At 40.3% G+C, this 17174-nt stretch overlaps 1 protein-coding gene across 3 annotated transcripts in view; it reads right to left on the minus strand.

Annotated features, from left to right (window-relative positions):
* LOC120740417 (zinc finger MYM-type protein 4-like) overlaps positions 1 to 16993 on the minus strand; it is a 28304-nt gene extending 11311 nt beyond the window's left edge. For 2 of the 3 annotated variants that reach the window (XM_040042801.1, XM_040042800.1), the window contains exons 1-18: positions 16723 to 16992; positions 11112 to 11742; positions 8826 to 8878; positions 8602 to 8751; positions 8036 to 8099; positions 7527 to 7723; positions 7272 to 7396; positions 6015 to 6249; positions 5691 to 5906; positions 4892 to 5042; positions 4597 to 4712; positions 4144 to 4497; positions 3909 to 4059; positions 3382 to 3557; positions 3113 to 3284; positions 2811 to 2930; positions 2450 to 2493; positions 1087 to 1219 (exon numbers count right to left, since the gene is read on the minus strand). In XM_040042801.1, the coding sequence (XP_039898735.1) occupies positions 1087 to 1219; positions 2450 to 2493; positions 2811 to 2930; positions 3113 to 3284; positions 3382 to 3557; positions 3909 to 4059; positions 4144 to 4497; positions 4597 to 4712; positions 4892 to 5042; positions 5691 to 5906; positions 6015 to 6249; positions 7272 to 7396; positions 7527 to 7723; positions 8036 to 8099; positions 8602 to 8751; positions 8826 to 8878; positions 11112 to 11742; positions 16723 to 16761 (3127 nt within the window). In that variant the 5' untranslated portion in view covers positions 16762 to 16992. Of the gene's footprint in view, positions 1 to 1086; positions 1220 to 2449; positions 2494 to 2810; positions 2931 to 3112; positions 3285 to 3381; positions 3558 to 3908; positions 4060 to 4143; positions 4498 to 4596; positions 4713 to 4891; positions 5043 to 5690; positions 5907 to 6014; positions 6250 to 7271; positions 7397 to 7526; positions 7724 to 8035; positions 8100 to 8601; positions 8752 to 8825; positions 8879 to 11111; positions 11743 to 16722 lie in introns of all 3 variants that reach the window. The other variant, XM_040042802.1, reaches the window with a different exon arrangement.
* Positions 16994 to 17174: the final 181 nt, after the last annotated feature.

A 17174-nucleotide genomic window follows, 5' to 3' on the forward strand; every position in this document is an offset into this window, starting at 1 on the left:
CGCCTCTCATACACTGAAGGACTGAAACTGAAACAATAAAAACTAAACCCAAACTAAATATTTACAACAATAAAATCTATAAGAAAATCAGCCAACCTACAGTGGCCCTGAGAGGTCGAACAGGAACTTAAGAAAACACCAGCAAACAAAAATGTTGCAAAACAACAATACACAGAAAAAAATAGAAAAAAAAATTCACATTGGGTTTTTCTATTTCCATTGTGTTTTATGTGATTCTGCGCCATTTGCTGGTGTTTTCTTAACTTGCAGTGTATTTGACGCCTCAAAGCCACTGTACGGATCCACTATGGAAAACTTGCAGAAATGAAATAAAACTGAAAGCACAAAGTCAAAAACATAAGAGTAAAAACTAATTAGAAAAAACCTTGGTGCACTCACAGTAACAGCATTAAAAGAACATGATTATTTTTAATATTGTGAATAACTTTTATATTATTTATCTTGATTCCCTTTTTTAAGTTTCACTAGGAAAAACAATTTTATTGAGTCATACTGGTTTCTCTTTTTTGTTAACATTTCATCTTACAAAGTTGAGAAAATTAAGCTGAGACCCTGATGTTGACTTATATAAAATATTCGTTTTATGTGAGGCAGACGTTTAATACATAAAATATTGATTCTCTGTCTGTTGTTGGCTGACAGGAGGAATAATGCTGATAAATTTAACACTGGTAATGCTAATGGAACAGTTTTCCAGTAAGAAGTAAGGACACTGGGATTCATAAATATTTAAATATATGGAAAAACATCTTTTAAATTATCTAATCATTGCTGTTGACACAAACATGCAAAGCTGTGACTTGTAAAACACCCGAAATAAAGACAATGTAGTAGGTTTGTGTAAAAATAAACATATGTCCATTTAAAAACTTCCAGAAATTTTTTTTTTTTTTTTTAAAGGTACATTACCGGTACATGTTTGTTAGTGCACTGTGTATTCACCAGGTGTTTGTTGCTGTGCTGTACTGAGTTTTACTGTCAGGAAGTTACTGAAAGTGGTGCAGCTCAGCTCCCAAATCTCACTAATCAACAGGCAAAACATGTTGAGGTGATTCCTGCAATTACCTCCTGATTCAGTGGAAGGCAGCTGGCACATGCTCTCTTGGTCCATGGTGAAGGGCCTGCAGAGAACGGACTTGTTCTTCATCTGACGCCGACGGGATGAAGGCACACGCATGGCATCGGTCTGGGTACTGGCCTGCATATTAAGTATCAAACAGTAACAATAAACGAGGCGGATCTGACTCATAATCATACATTTGTTACAGTGGACAGTTTCTCCAACAGGAATCATTTGAATGTCAAAAAGGGTGCCATTTTTTTTTAGCAGTCTGTGCTGTTTGACATCAGATGTAAATCTTGAGGCCACCTTAATGTGAAACTGCTCTCTGCAAGTCCAAAGATCAGGTTTCAGCCTTTCTGAACTACAGCTCTATTAAGAATAACAATGGATACTGGGGCACCAGTTTAGCTCACAGGTTGAGCAGATGATCCTCTGCGTGTCTTCCCCACTCTCTCCCCCCTCTTCACTCACTGCATCATTAAGAATAGGAATGGATACTGGAGTCACTCGGACTGCATACTGACACTTAGTTGTACAGTGTGAATACATATTGTTTGATCTCTGTGGACTCTCTTTACACAGCATGCTTGAAATATGATTACAAATTTTGGGTGAAGTATCTAAGATGCACCATTTGGAGAAAATCTTCAGGTAGTTTCAACAAAACAGTTTTTTTTTAATTTATTCTTTTTTAGATCTCTGAGGTCAATGAAAAATGCAAGTGACAGGTGATGTCGCCGTGGCTACAGCCATTTTTCATACAGAGTCTGCTGAGGTTAATTGCGATCTTTGCAACGTGCTCGGGAAGTTGACACTTGAGTACAGAATGCCACAGAGTAAAGAAAATAAATGAAAATGGACCCAGTAATATACTGTGGAGATTAGGAAATTATTTTACTGTTACTATTCACAACCATTATCATTACTATTGCATTAATTGTCATTTCATCAACGCATTTATTGAAGCTGTTGAAGTTACATTAAAGTCTGTATTTCAGGTGTTAGCATAATCACATAATAATCTTTCATTGCAGGTGCAACTGTAATCATTTTATGCATTATACACATTGCATTTTTGTGCTTATTAAAGAGTTGAAGCTCGGTCAGTTAATTGATGGTCAGAAGCTTCGGGCAGCGTGATGTCCGGCCGATCTATTGAGTAAAGTGGCTTAGAGCTATGAAAAGAATATGCTTACAATGCATATACACCACATATAATCTAGAAACAGAATAGAGGCCTGTGTGTATTTAGCAACCTGCTGCGTTGGAGTTTGCCTGGTAACAGATGACAATTGATCCTCTCTAATAATGTCAGGCAAAATCATCTAACCTGAGAGAACAAATACACACAGAAACAGTACATACGTGGTCGAGATTCTTGCCGTCTACATTGGAGGTCGGTAGAGCTCCTAAAACAAACAAACAAACAACAAAACCCCAATAATATGGTTATAATTAATAATATGATAATATGAGATCTGACATCACAAACACAAACCTAAATGACTTTAAATATTATCAGTTGCTTTAGCGGTAGCTATCTTTATTAAATATCTGTACTGTGCTTATTATAGAGAAAACATTTACATAAGAGAGCTTCTCACTTATTGCAAATACTCACTCTAGAAAGGATAAAATGTTTAAACACCAAATCTAAAGACACTAAATACACAAAAAATATTAGAATATTAGGACACTGGTTTTATGGATGTGTGCATGTACTAACCAGTCAGAGTGGTATCTGCTGACACGCTGGGCTGTGTGGCGGAGCCGTTGGCCAATGAAACGACGTCAGCTATGACTGGATTCATCTTTGAGGAGTGGTGGGGTTGGGTTGGAGCTGGAAGTAGAGAGTGAATGCAATCCCTTCACCCAGATGCTTCAGTGTTTACCACGCAGACCTTACTTGGTTTGTTTTGATTTAAACACCATTTGAGAAGCAGCTCTGTAGCTTTCTAAATTTTTGCAGATTTGAAATAATTACTGCGCGTGTTCATGTGCAGCTTTACAGTTTTGAACATTGTTTACCATATGGTGTCTGTGGCGCCGTCCCGTTACTGCTGCTGTGTTGGCTCGTCTCAAAGTGAAGGTGGCAGTACTGCTGTAGGCAGGGCAGGTTGCAGAAGTTACGCACCGAACCCAAACACTGCAGCTTCTCCGTCATGTAGCCCTGCTTCCTGCAACTGTCACACCGACCCATCTGCACCAAGACATAGGAAGACACGACCACATTCAACACGCTGCAAGAGGCATTGTGTGGTTCGGTGTATAGTGCAGTGGGGCAGCCGTATTCTCACCCCGTAGTAGAGTACAGTGTACTGGGACATGCAGTGGGGTCTGCAGAACTCCTCCAGCTTGCCTCCGTAGTGACTGTGCAGCATCTTCTGTGCAATGCCAGAGCAGTAGGTGCAGGGACGCCAGACATGCTCCTTGCTACGAGAAGTCAGGTCATGCTTGAAGAGCAGCTTACAGTCTGGAAAACACAGCAGGAGGGGTATTACCTCAGCACTACTGCAAACACAATTAAGCAATCAAATCTGGAAATTAAAACAGAGAGAAAAGCTAGAGAGAAAATTCAGATAGTTCCTAAGAGATAAGAATTATCTTGTACTTTCAAAATTACAAAAAAAGTCCAAGTAGATTGTGAGTTAGAGTTTGAGGGTTAAAAATAATAACCGAGATGACCTCTGATGAGAAGGATTTGCAAAGGATCACAGCAATAGAGCGGCACATGGCTGAATTATGTTTAGTAACCAACATGACGAAACTTGACTAGCATCAACAGTGTAGAACAGGATGAGGGCCATCTTTGAGCATTACTCACTTTCACTGCAGAAGACCAGGTCCTGCTGGTTGTAGACGATGGTGTCAAAGATCACCTTGTCCTGCTTACACCACTCGCACACAGCAAGGATATTTTTCTGGGTTTTATACTGCTCACAGCACATCTTACTGCAGAACACAGAAATTCGACCCTGCAGGCAAAAACAACAACTAGTATATTCCTTTTTTATGGTCCGGCACTGGTCATGCAGAAGGATATGAGTGAGTTTACTTACCTGGTGGCTGAATAATAGTGGCTTGGTGTTGAACTGTTTGCTGCACTGGTGACAGGTCAGTTTGGAGGTGTCACCTAGCCGGCCCTCTGCCAGTTTCATTGGCTGACCGGCCTGCGTTTGTCCTGGCACAGAAGGGGAGGAGGAGATGGCCGGATGGGGAGGCACTAGTGGGGGCACTGAGGTATGACTGGGATGATTGCCTGGATAGGGAACTGAGGATGGGTAATCCTGAGGGACGGGAGGGACTGAGCTGGCTCCGGCAGAAGGCCCCGGTTTGGGGGCATCTCTGACGGAGGGGTCCCTGAGAGAAGAGGCTCCATTGGTCAGGTCTGGCTGGGATATGTGGCCAGATTTCTATGAGACATTAAGGGAAAAGAAAAAAAAAAATTACAAGACGGCTTAGACCACCAATGTGTGCCATCTTTAATTTTATTAATGCCACTGTTGCTTTACCCTGAAGATAGTCACACAGGTGTAGGAGCAGAAGTTACGTATAGTGCCATCCACCATAGCAAGGTGATACTGAGGAACGGCGGTCACTTTACACAGGGAACATGGGAATGGAGTACCTGCAAAAAAATAAAACAGTCATTAAAAACAAAAACTTGAGATTTTTCCTCCAATGGAGCCAGGAGGCTAACTAATTATTTTCTATTCTGCATGGTATCTTAATTTGTAATAAATATACTGCTGTAAACCCTGTGCTTGTGACATGACCCTGACACATGTGGACGCGTGTGTGTCATACCAGTGAGATTATGCTGAGGTGGTCGACTCTGTTCCACGCAGACCACAGAACAGTAAAGCTGAACTTTTCCCTTCTGGTCTCGTTCCATGATGGTTGTGGACACGACCACTGTCTTGTGACAGTACGCGCACTCTGTTGTCTTTCTACAGGTCTGTGGAGGAAACGATACGAGGGTGCCGAGCATGATTTTTCTGACATAATGAATAATGAGAACAGATGCATGCATATATGCACACAGAAGCAGCAGCTGTGCTTGCGAGGCGAGTCTGTGCTGCTCCCATTTTGCTCAAAGAGACTGACTATAAAACATTTTGTTATGAAAAACACTTTTTTTTTTTTCTTTAAAACTAAGAAGTTGGATCGATTATTGTAACTCCCGAAAAAACTTCACACTGCCCAGGATAGATCCCCCTTTATATGATACGACAGGGCAAACCACTGAACCACCCAAGTACGCCAAAACATCAATTCAAGTCTAGCATTCATAAAGCATATATCTTCAAAATTCAGCAGGTTCTGATAATTTGGACACATATGAGAGGGCACAGCTGCCCCTGAGCAATAAGGTGGCAAAAAAACAAAAACAGGTTTTGTTATAAATAAACAACATGCCTCTAAAAAGTTAAATGTATAGAACTGTATCTTATTCTTATCTTATTCCAGTGTTTTTTTTCCTAATTTTTCTATTTGACATTGCACTGTCCACTTTCTGCTGTAACAAAAACAAATTTCCCACGTGTGGGACTAATAAAGGTTATCTTATTTTATCTCATCTTAACTGATACAAGGATATTAATACCTGTTTGTAGGTGCTAATGCAGGTGGGACCACAGAAGTTGAGCTGAGACTTCTCGATCGTGAGCGTCTGACAGGAACCTGATTTGGTGTTACAGTAAAGACCGCAGCCTTCGCAGCAGTTCATAGCTAACTGACGTATCTTGCGCCAGGTTACAAAGCAAGCATCGCTGCAGAGTCTGTGTAGGCGGCCTTGATGGGTGACCTCATGCTCAATTGGCTGTAGAGATGATCACAATCAAAACGTGGAGAAGCAATAAATACAACCAAAATGAAGAGACGCTGACCTAAAATTGGATCTTCATGTTACACACGTGAAGTCTTTTACCTTGTTGGAGACTTTACAGACACTACAGAAGGGTCTGTCAGTCTGGAGCTCTGCCGGTTTCTCTGGCGGCTTCTCTGGCTTTCTCTCCACTTGTTTATCAGCCCATTTGTCAGGAACCTTGTCAGTCTGTTTCTTCTTGTGTCTAAAGACGGACAAACAGAACTGGCCGCAAAAGTGCATGAAGGTGCGGTCGTCTGCTGGGATCGTGATCATGTCCCTGGGCTGAACAATCTCCCTGCAAAGAGTAAAATAAGAACTAAAAACAACACAGACTCAAAATATCACCCACTGTCATAGGGCCTGAGTAGTCCTGCCATTGTGGATTGCTAACAGGAAGTTTAAGCTGTTTTGAAGGTCAGTGCATGAGCTGGACAAAGCATACAAAATATACAAACAAATTGCATAAAATATAACAGCATTCATATGTAACCCTCAAAAACTACTGCTTATGACGCTGCAGAAAAATGAGGATTCAAAATTCTGACATGTGGATCCCTGTGCTGGTTTAAATGGAATAAATCAAATCTTTTGATTCACAGGTAGCACCGGAAGCCCTTTTTTTTGCAGGCTTGCTGTCCAAATCAGAACAAGGACCATCACTGCCACCTAAAATCATAGATTGAGTTTTAAGTTTGTCCGATAGCTGAATGACATCAAATGAAACTGGAGTAGCAGACCCACAAAGACCAATGAGACTGGACGGAGCAACAACTGAAATTTTAAAATAAAAGTGAGGGGGCTATCTTTTTAGTAAGATGATCATGTTGCTATCGCTAAACCCCCTGCCGCCGCCCTTCTGAAAGATGCTACACAGGCTGTGTAGCATACAATAGTGTAGTGTACAATCCTCCATCAGGGCTTTGGAGAATATCAGGAGGTGCAGCTGCAGCTCTGTTTTCAAAAATCTGACTGGAAAAAAAAAAAAAAGCTCAAGTAAGCACCTAGTTTAAATCTGCTTACTACAAATTTGACTGTTAGGTGACAAATTTGGCATTTTTTTAAACAGTTGTTTACATTTATGTTGGTTGTTTAAGAAAACCAGCTGCTCCAAAGCAATGTGAAAATAGAGGCAAAGGGAGAAAGTTATGCTATGCACTAAATGGTCTCACATTTCAGCGACATTTAAAAAATTTAAAAGTAGATCATGTAAAATAAAGTAGCATTTCGTTAGACTCTCAAGTGACCATCCGTATACGGTTTTCATAGCACCACAAGGCAGTGAGTTCATATCGATGCCCAGTGGAAACAAGTGTGTACCTGTTGCACTGGAAACAGCATCGGTTTTTAATGGGCAGAGGAATATGGCCCGTCAGACATACAGTGGAGCAGAAGAGCTGCGTCGATCCTTTTCTCTGGAAAGCCGTTTGGCCTTTCAGCAGAACCTGAAAATGTAAAGTCACATCATTGTACATATTCTCAGCAAATAACAGCATTAATAAGCTAAATACAGAGTTACGTGAAACTTTTCAAATTGTAGTTTTCCTTTAACAATGTGCATTTTTGCATTAATACCTTAGAGCAACCGCTGCAGCGAACGCTACCAGGAACTGGGGGTTGTGGTGGGCGCGGCGGTATTGGTGTCAAAGCTGGTATTGAAGTTGGGACTGGAACTGGAGGTCTGACGGGGAGGGAAGCCATGGCTTGTATGACAGCTCCTCTACCAGGGATAAAAATGGCAGTCGGAGTCGGGGCTGGAACCGCTGCTGGCACTGAGGTGGACAAGAGGTTAACAAAGCCATCAGGCAGATTTATTAACCCTTAGATAATTTGCAGATTTTTCCTTTCTGCCACTAATCCGTGGTTTATCATTAGGTCCAATTTCAGGCCAATTTTCAGACCAAGATCTTCTTTGGTTCACTGAAACTCTATGGTGCATTATTACCAGGACTAATAATAATAATAATAACAATAATAATAATAATAATAACACAATTTGAATTCTTGTTATTACAGTTAAAATCAAATAAACTACAACATAGTGTATAAGACATCACCACTAATGTTAAAACAAATGCACTCACTGGTAGGAGAGGTGAAGGTGTTGCCTCCACCTACGGAGAAGACAGAGCTGATCCTCAGCTCCTCCTGCAACAATAAAACAATAAGAAATCAGACTGCACATTTCTGTCTGTCTTTCATACTGCTATAAATCACATCAAAAAGGTCAAAAGATCATTTATTTAAAAAGACCCTCAGAATCAGCCATTTTTGGTACAATAACTTCAGTATATTTAATCAAGGCAGGTAAAATTTGATCTTCATGCTGTGACTATATAAGAGGATAGCATATTGCTCGTATGCTCCAAAATGCTGAAAAACATGACTTAAATTTAAAAGCACACAATTTTGAACCCATGTCACTGCACTTCAAAGGCCTGCAACTGTGAAAATATTAACATAGTGTGAAAATAAAATTTGACATGTTATTGTGCAAAAGCAATCGGCTGATTCTGAGGGGACTGGGTGGGATATTTTTAAACTTGACGACCGAAATAATGAGTCTATGTACTGTTATGAAACAATTTAGTCTGTTAGCAGCTTCAATCCAAATACAGTGAGGTAATCTTTAACTTCTCTCTATACCAACCTCCTGGTGTTCGAGCTCCTCTTTGATCTGTCTGATGGAGCTCTGAGGCAATAACGCAGCATCGTAGCCTTCATCAATAGGCTCCTCTTTTATATTCACACTCGGAGAAATCGGGGGATTGCTGTCCTCCACCGGAGCTGCCTCTGACGTCTGAAATAATAGAAAGCGTCCATAACTACCCAAGCTGAAAAGGCAGTTAACTGACAGTGTTTTCCAACCCTCACCTCTCCCTGCTGACTGTCTTCCGTCTCCTCTGTTTGGTTCAGGACGCCTGCATCTAAACATGGATAGGGGAAAAAAGCAAAACAAAAACGGCATGTATTATTGTTTTCGTTATTTTTCTTTAGTAAACACTTTAAATAAGTTGGAACAAATATGATCTGCAGAGGAAATAGATGCAAATCAAGATCCTTTCCAGATGGTATTACATCCCTTTCTGCTTTTGTAATCAGTCCCAACACCACTGTCTGACAAGCAGCCTCAGACCATGACGGAGCCTCCACTGTGTTTCACAGATGGCTGTAGACGCTCTGCTGTACCCGTCTGATGATTTGAGCTAAAAACTTCAAATGTGGATTCATGACAGGTTCTTGTTTAACTTCTCTTCTTTCAGAATGGCTTGTTGACCGGCAGTACTTCCACTGAGAGCTTCTGTCAGTGCATTACCCGATACCAACAGATGCTAAATTCTAAGATTTTCTGAGAAAAAAAAAAAAAAAAAAACCAAAAAGGAAAAAAAAACAAATTGAACAATAAAATGCATGCTAAGATTTTCATTAAACCCCTGGAACTTCACAAAAATAACAAATTCTGATTCATGTGGTATTAACATTGATATTACATTAAATCGATATGTTGTTGGTCACACACAGGAACTGACTGCCACTTATTCTAATTGTAGCATGGGCATGCACTTGTTAAATTAATGTTTTTGCACTTTTTTACTCTCTATAAGGTTACATTTAATTCAACTGAATTATGGCACCAAATCACAACGAGTCAGCTCCCCGGGCGCTTTATATTGTAAGGTAAATACACAATAACACAAAGAGAAGCCCAACAATCAGACAACTCTTTTTAACAGGAAGAAAAGTCTGGCAGAACCAGGCTCAGGGAGGGGCAGCCATCTGTTGCAACGGAGTGGGTTTGATTGTAAGAAGGAATTCAGTATTCATATTTTTCATATGTACGTATTTGCACTGTGTGTACTTCACAGGTTTTTTTTTTTTTTTTTTAAATCTGTGACACCTTTTGAAACCATTTTCACTTTTCTTTCAGGACATGTGCAGGTTACAACTTCTAATGGCTCAGTGGATCTTAAATGATGATCCAAGCAGATGGTAAACATCTTTATTTTAGTCCTTTACCTCACTGCACAGACATTTCCCAAATTCTAAATCATTTAGTAGAATTAGAAAATAAAGTGAGTCTGAGCTAACCTCATTCCTGTCTTCACATTTCTGAGGTACATCTGCAGAGCAGCTCGCCGGGATTCAAATCATTTGTCTCTTGGACTAAAAGAAGTAGGCTTCAAGGAGAACATCCTGCACTTATAAGGCTTCTCTTCATGCTGTCCTCTTTAAAGAAATAGCTGGTGTTTCACTCCTGTTAGCTGCAGACCTGCAGGCTTAACAGACTTTTCTGTGCTGGTAACACGTAACCTCTGTTGCTTTCGCCACTTTTCGGCCTCAAAAGTCCCCAAATCACTCCAAGTTAGTGAAGGTTATGAAAGTTGGCTGCTTCTACACTTGAGAAGCCCCATCTATGTGCTGTTAAAACCGTCAGTCTGCAAGTAAAATGTTTTGATTTCAAATAGTCAATCTATTAAATTTCAAATGCTGCCATTCATTCTTTTTTAATTGTCAAGTTTTGTGACGTAATCAGACAGTGCTGCCAGATTGTGAGCTTTTCCCTCCCCTTGTTATTAGAAATGTGTGTGACATGACATGAGCCTACACATCACTGTATTTTTATTTATATTCTTCTAAAAAGTATTTATTTAGGACTGCCTTTTTAAATTTTTAATGCAAATACTACAGCCTCACTTTAATGTTACTATTTTTCTTGTTTGTTTTTTTTTAAGTTTCTCGTTTTTACTAAGCATACTATTTATATGGTATTTTAAATTACTGAATATTTGTTTGCTTTTCTTACTTTTTCTTCTAATCATCTGCTTATAATTGCTTCACGGATGAAAGACATCTAAACTGACCTGCATATGCAGTAATAACATATTGTTATTGTACCTTACACTATTAAGTGCCTTCAGGCGACGATTGTTGTTATTTGGCGTTCCACAGATAAAGCGGAATTAAATTGACACCATTGTGCCTTCATGAGGGTTGTTTTTACTTTTATTAAGCTCCACCCTTGACTCAAAGACCGTTTTATGAGCTGAATGGTACGCTCTGTGACTAACTGTATAAAAACAGTGGAGTAGAAATTAAAAAAAAAATAAGCAAACAGATGAGTCACTAATTATCGTGTCCTTCAAAAATAAGCAGCGTTACCTCTGCTGTTGTCTTGTGACGAGTGAAAGGTGTTGGCGGAACCGGTGCTCCCTGCCCTCTCTTCTTGCTCCTCCTCCTCTTCCTCCTCCTCAGCCTCCCCTACTTTTGGCTCAGAACCAAAGGTATTGCTCGGAGCTTCGCTGTTCTCCTGCTGCCTACCTTTCCTGCCGGCCTTATCCACGTCTACATCCTCCAGGGTGCCCATGGGCAGGGCAAAGTGCCAGTCTTCATCATCTTCCTCCTGCCCAAATGAAGGAAGGCCATCCAGCGCGTCATCAAAAGCCGCTGCCCCGCTTCCTCCTCGTCCACCTCCCCCTTCGCTGGTCCCCATTTTAAAAGAATCCTGTGGGTTAGAGGTGGGCGAGGCAATGCGAGGAGGTGATGACTCGGCCGCCCCTTTGTCTGTCCTTTCTTCTTTCCTGCTGCTGTTGCTATCCTCCTCCTCTTCCTCCTCCTCCTCCTCCTCCTCCTCCTCCATTGGTTGTTGTTCCTCTTGTCCTGAGGTTTGGTCCACTCCCTTCGTCTCATCCTGTCCACCACTCTTGGAAGATGCATTGGAGCCCCTGGAGGAGTCGGCGAAGTCTCCCAACCCCATCACCTCGTCAAACACCCTGGACATGTGCTCCTCATGCTGCAGAGGAGAGAGATCATTATTATTTCTCATTTCACATCCATATACAACACAACTTTTGACAGATAAGGGCCAAATATGTTCAGTGGAAACATAAAATACATCCTGGATACAACCCCAAATTGGATAATTAGTTAAGAAACTTGATACACACAATCAAAGATATAATTAAGGCATCAAGTGCCATTTTAGTTTAACATACACCAGTTTTCTGACTAAAAACACATATTCTAGAGATAACCAAACACGTAGCATGACTGCCTGCTGGTGTCTTACTCGAGTTAATGCATTTTTCTGTTATTTCTGCCAATCTTGAATAAAGCACAAAGATGTTTTTAATAATTCATTAATCTAAAAACATCTAGCAGGGAGTCAGTCCCCAGAGACTCCCATGGTAAGAAAATAAACTCTTGATTATGACTTTAAAAAAGTATGAATTTCTATACAATAGACAATAAAACATCCAAGCAAATAACAATCATTTTAAAGAAAAATACAAAAAAAATCAACGAAAACCTGCCTAAGATGATAACACAGACACATAGGTCAAAATTAAGACCCAAAAAGCATATGGACACCCAGTGGGACCCTCAGAAAACCTGGCCATGAAATCAAAAGTTATCAGACCCGTGGAGCTGTAGCCCAAATCTGATAATTTTACCTTGTAACTGGGACGAAATGTAAAGCTTGATTTTCAGACTTCGCTGGTTTTGTTGGTAAAGACCATAAGACACTTTACAGCACCCACTGAGCCAGCGACCTCTTGACAGCAGTATCTTACATTCACCACAACCAGTGGCCTCTGTGCGCACACACAGGAGCTTCTGTTGTAGTTTGACTATGCCTCAAAGATCTACCTATTGTATGGAAACACACATCGTCAAGGCAGCATGTCCCATTTTTAACCGAGTGTTATGGGTTTGTGGGGAAAAAAACAAAACAGCCTTCCCTGCAAGACGAGCTTAAGGACACGTGCCGTTTTATTTCAATTACATATTATCAAAACTATTTTTCGTAAAAATTTACATTTCAACTTTTTAACTAGAATCAAGAGTAAATCATTATATTCTGGAATGAGGATTATGTTGAGCACACCCTCTGCTGGGCTCCAGGCTGAATTGTGGCACATTTCTGTAAATAAAATAACAGGAACTGAAATGGCTCCCCTACACTGGCAGACGTTTTATCTAATCACTCTTAAAAATGCAACCTTCTCATCACTCTCTCTCTGTGAGTGGAGATGTGACGCTCTGAGGGTTTTCTTGATGTTACTCACAGTTATGGACCTTGTCCTGGTCTTTCTGGGTCTGCCCGAGCGTCTTCTGTTCTCAATAATGAGGCCATCATTTTTGAACTTTCTGATAATATATTGAATTTTGGGAGGACGGGACATTGATTTGTTTGCTAATCTGACGAACAGAGTGTCCCAGTGTGTGCAAATAAACAATGCTTATTCGTTTCTCTGCGCACACCTCACTCATCTTTACCATAATTTTCTTTTTGTTAAATGGGAGTTGCTTACCAGTTTCATGGTAGTTTATAATGGATGAACAAGGCCAATTAGCACAGAGTATAAATACCTGGCTCTTGCAGAACAACCACGGGTGAAGATGATCACACTGATGATGGACCACACAAACAAAACTTGTTCAAATACTTTTTCCAAACTGAGATCATGTTTCTTTTGTTCCTAAAAGAGGAGGAAACGTCTTCACCTTAATTTAAAAGGTATTATTTAAAAGCAGTCTTAAATATTCAAAAAATAAGCCTTAACAGCAGCTTTTTGAAAAAGCATTTAACTACAGTAGGGGAGTTTACATCCACTCATCATGGGTGTGACTATCATGGTAATTTGGGGGATATTAATGATTTCTTATTTTTGACAGGGTTGAATAATTGTACAGCATACATCTTTAATGACTTGAATGAACAAGAACACAGAGTGCACAGTTTTGAATGAATTTTTGATTTTTTTCTTAGATACACATCCACTGGAATGTGTTTAAACGTCTCTTGGCAAGCTGCAGTTCTAGTAGATGCTTTAGGTAGTCAACCACAAGCTTTTTTATCTGACCTCTCTTCTTAGCAGAATTGGTAGAGTTAATTTAAATGTGCTGATTTGCTGGCACAAACTCTGCTTTTTAAGTGTAGTCCACAAATTTCCAATAGGATTGAGCTCGAGGCTTTGGGAAGGCCATTCCGAAGTTTAATATTAGCCAGTTTTATCAATTCTAAAACCAGTTTTGATATGTTTAGGATTGTTGTCCTGTTGGAGTTTGAGCTGTCTAGCTGTTGAGTTGAGGTGAAGTTGAAGACTTTGGAGATAGTTCTCCTTCATCCACTGTTTATGTAATGTAGAAGTAACTATATAATTAATTGGGTTAAAGCACTTAATTAAAAGTAGTCTAACATAAATGTAAATGCTGTAATTTGATTATTTTAATAAACCATGTAACTTGGATGGATTAGATGCTGGCGTGACCACAGTGCACACGTCTACTGTTGCTCACAGTGGTCCAAGGGACCTCTCAGGGAGTTTGTGTGTTCGCTCAGACATGTGAAAATTAGAGGGAACATCGCACCGGAGTATATTCTCGAGCATCTCACACTTCTGATAATCAGTTGTCTGCTTAATGTTTATTCAGCTGTGTAAAAACTATAACTTTAATCTCAGCCAAACCGATTTACTCAGGAGCAAATAAAATACTGAAGAAAGCCAAACTTATTGTTTTTTAAGATAACTTAAAAATGAATAACATTTTTAAGTTATCTAAGTGACTTATATATCATGTTTAACCTGAGTAGCGAAAGACAGCGGTTGGTTTGAAAACGATTTGCCGGGAGTCCGGTGTTCTCACGGGCTCTAGTGAGCCTTAAACCCCGGCTAGCTATCGAGCTGGTGGGTAACAGACGTCTCCGAAAATGTCGGGGGGGCTTTTGAAAATATGTGGTGTCTTGATAAACTGAGCAGATATTTGAGATTTACACAGCTACATTCTTGCCTGAAAATATGTTAAACGTTTATTTTGTGACCCAGAAAGTATAATAAGAGTAATATTAAAACTAACTAGCTTCCGCCATTGTTGGAAACCGAGCAGGGCTGTGCTATGAATTCTGGGACACAGCTTCTTCTTCTTCGGGGTTTAACGGCAGCTGGCATCCTTGTACATGCAGTGCTGCCATCTTCTGTTTTAGTCCGTTATTACACTCCTAAATCCTACTACTTATTCAAGCGTCTTTTTGGATTTTACAAAGCTTCAAACGACGCGTCGACTATTAAATTAGTCGTCGACGATTTTGGTAGTCGACGTAATCGTGACTAGTCGGCTAATCGTGGCAGCCCTAGCTGCCACACAGTTGTAGTCAATCATGTATACTAATGAGAAGTTAACAAACATTGGCCATGTCAAGATAAGAACCTTCATTTATAGAACCTTCAGCACCACTCACTTAAAAGATGGAAGTGAGTATATGTATAAATTTGACCCTGAATGGATTAGAAAAAAATCCAAAATACATTAAGCTTGTGCACCCAATTCTTGGTTTTTAAAGTCATTAAAGATGTGTGCTGTACAGTCATTACATGCTGGAAAAAGAACAGTTCAAAGAAATACTTAAAAATCCCCAAAATATCATGAAATTTATGCCCATGATGAGTCTATGAAAACTTGTGACCACAATTGTATATGTGGAGTTTACAGGTTGTAGGGCTAACTTAAGTCAGCTAACTTGGGCTACATCCACGTTCGAAGCCATTTGCTCTGTGTTTGTAGTTTTGAAGCCTACGCCTGGTTGCTTGTGGACCTCCCCCTAGATTTCGATTGATTAGGCATCCATCAAATGTAACAACCAGGTCACTCTTCAAACAGGAGTATCCTGCACTCACTGGTTGTCACTTCAATCGCTCGCCGGGAAGTTGATTTAAGTCAGTTTTGGATTGTGCCTACAACGTATAGTCAGTGGTTATTTCTCCTGCAGTCATGAATGTCATTCAAATTCCTGCTGCAAACTTCTTCCAGTTTAGACATAGCTTTAGTTAACAAGCTGCATTTATATCACATAACTGCTAATGACCAGTTCAATAACTCTGGTTAGCTAAACCTGTTGGGTGGCTATACCCTTAACTCCAGTATCCAGGTGGAAAAATACTCTGTTGCACTTTCTTTATTGAGGGGCAAACTATGTACAGTTGCAAAAAAAACATGGAGTTCATGGCTCTTTCGAAGGCGGCCTCAAGTGGCCATTAGAGGAACTACATTTTTTGTCATGTGGCAATCAAAAAAAATGTACCAGAAAATCCCCGAAGAGTACCAATGCTATAACTCTGGTACCTGTATATAAATGTAATAATATTTTCCTGCTTCTAATCTGTTAATTATACAAATATCATTAAGACCAATGTGAGTTAAACGTTAGCTTTCACGTTTTAGTGCCTTTTTAAAGGCTCCAGGCCTCATGTCTAATTATTAGTTGTATGAAAGAAGGGGGGGTCCCACCAAACTCCATTTAAAATTCAGCCATATTCTGAACTCACTCATACTTTTGAGTTCAGACACACCCCAAAAAATAATGTTGGTGATGGCTACACTCCTCACGCAAAAAACGGCTTTAATGTAGCCACAGATAATTTCAATACACCCCCCACTTCTCATTATTCTCAGCAGTCCTGGCCGATGCTACGTGGACACTGCTGCAACCCAAAAGTTGGTCTGCGGCTGGCTTAATAACAAGCTCCCGAGGTGCACATCAAAGGCTCGTGGACACAATGTTCTCAACATGTTCGTTTGCTGCTCTGCAAATTCTCGGCATGCATCAGCACTGAATAGCAAAGCAGCAAGCTAGCCGCTAACACTAGCCTGAATGTGCGAATCTCGACCGGCCCACAACAACTAAACAACACAGTGTGTAGCTGGATCAGCTAATCCGTTTAGCGTCCAGTTGAGTGCCGCTATAACTACAGCCTGGTTGTGAATGCCTTACCTTTAATCGTTTAAGTCTATATTCCTCCGAGTCCGCCATGTTTTAATTATGCTGCAGACGCCGCGCTTCGCACCCAGCCGCCTACCTCCTCTCGGGGTTATGGGTCATGTATGTATGCAGAGGATGCTGCAGTTCACCGAGGAAACGAGCGGACCGACAACAGACGCAGAGGAGTTCACTTCGTAGGGAAAAAACTTGTATATTAGGCTACTTTTAAAGTGAATCCAAAGACTACTACAGAAGAAACAAAAGTACTTTCATAGAAGAGATGTGGGTTAAGATTACCTTAATGACTAGATAAGCGTTCCCTTCTTTTTACTCCTGAAACTGTAAGCATCATAAATGTCAAGTAGCGCTGCGCAGTCTTTTCTTATAAGCACGTCTTGAACTTTACTTTTTAATACTCAAACTCACACATCAAGCACTTGCTTTTTAAAAAAGCAGTCTCCATG

The sequence above is a fragment of the Simochromis diagramma genome, unplaced genomic scaffold (assembly GCF_900408965.1).
Source record: "Simochromis diagramma unplaced genomic scaffold, fSimDia1.1 OVJJ01000304.1, whole genome shotgun sequence".
NCBI classification, from domain to species: domain Eukaryota; kingdom Metazoa; phylum Chordata; class Actinopteri; order Cichliformes; family Cichlidae; genus Simochromis; species Simochromis diagramma.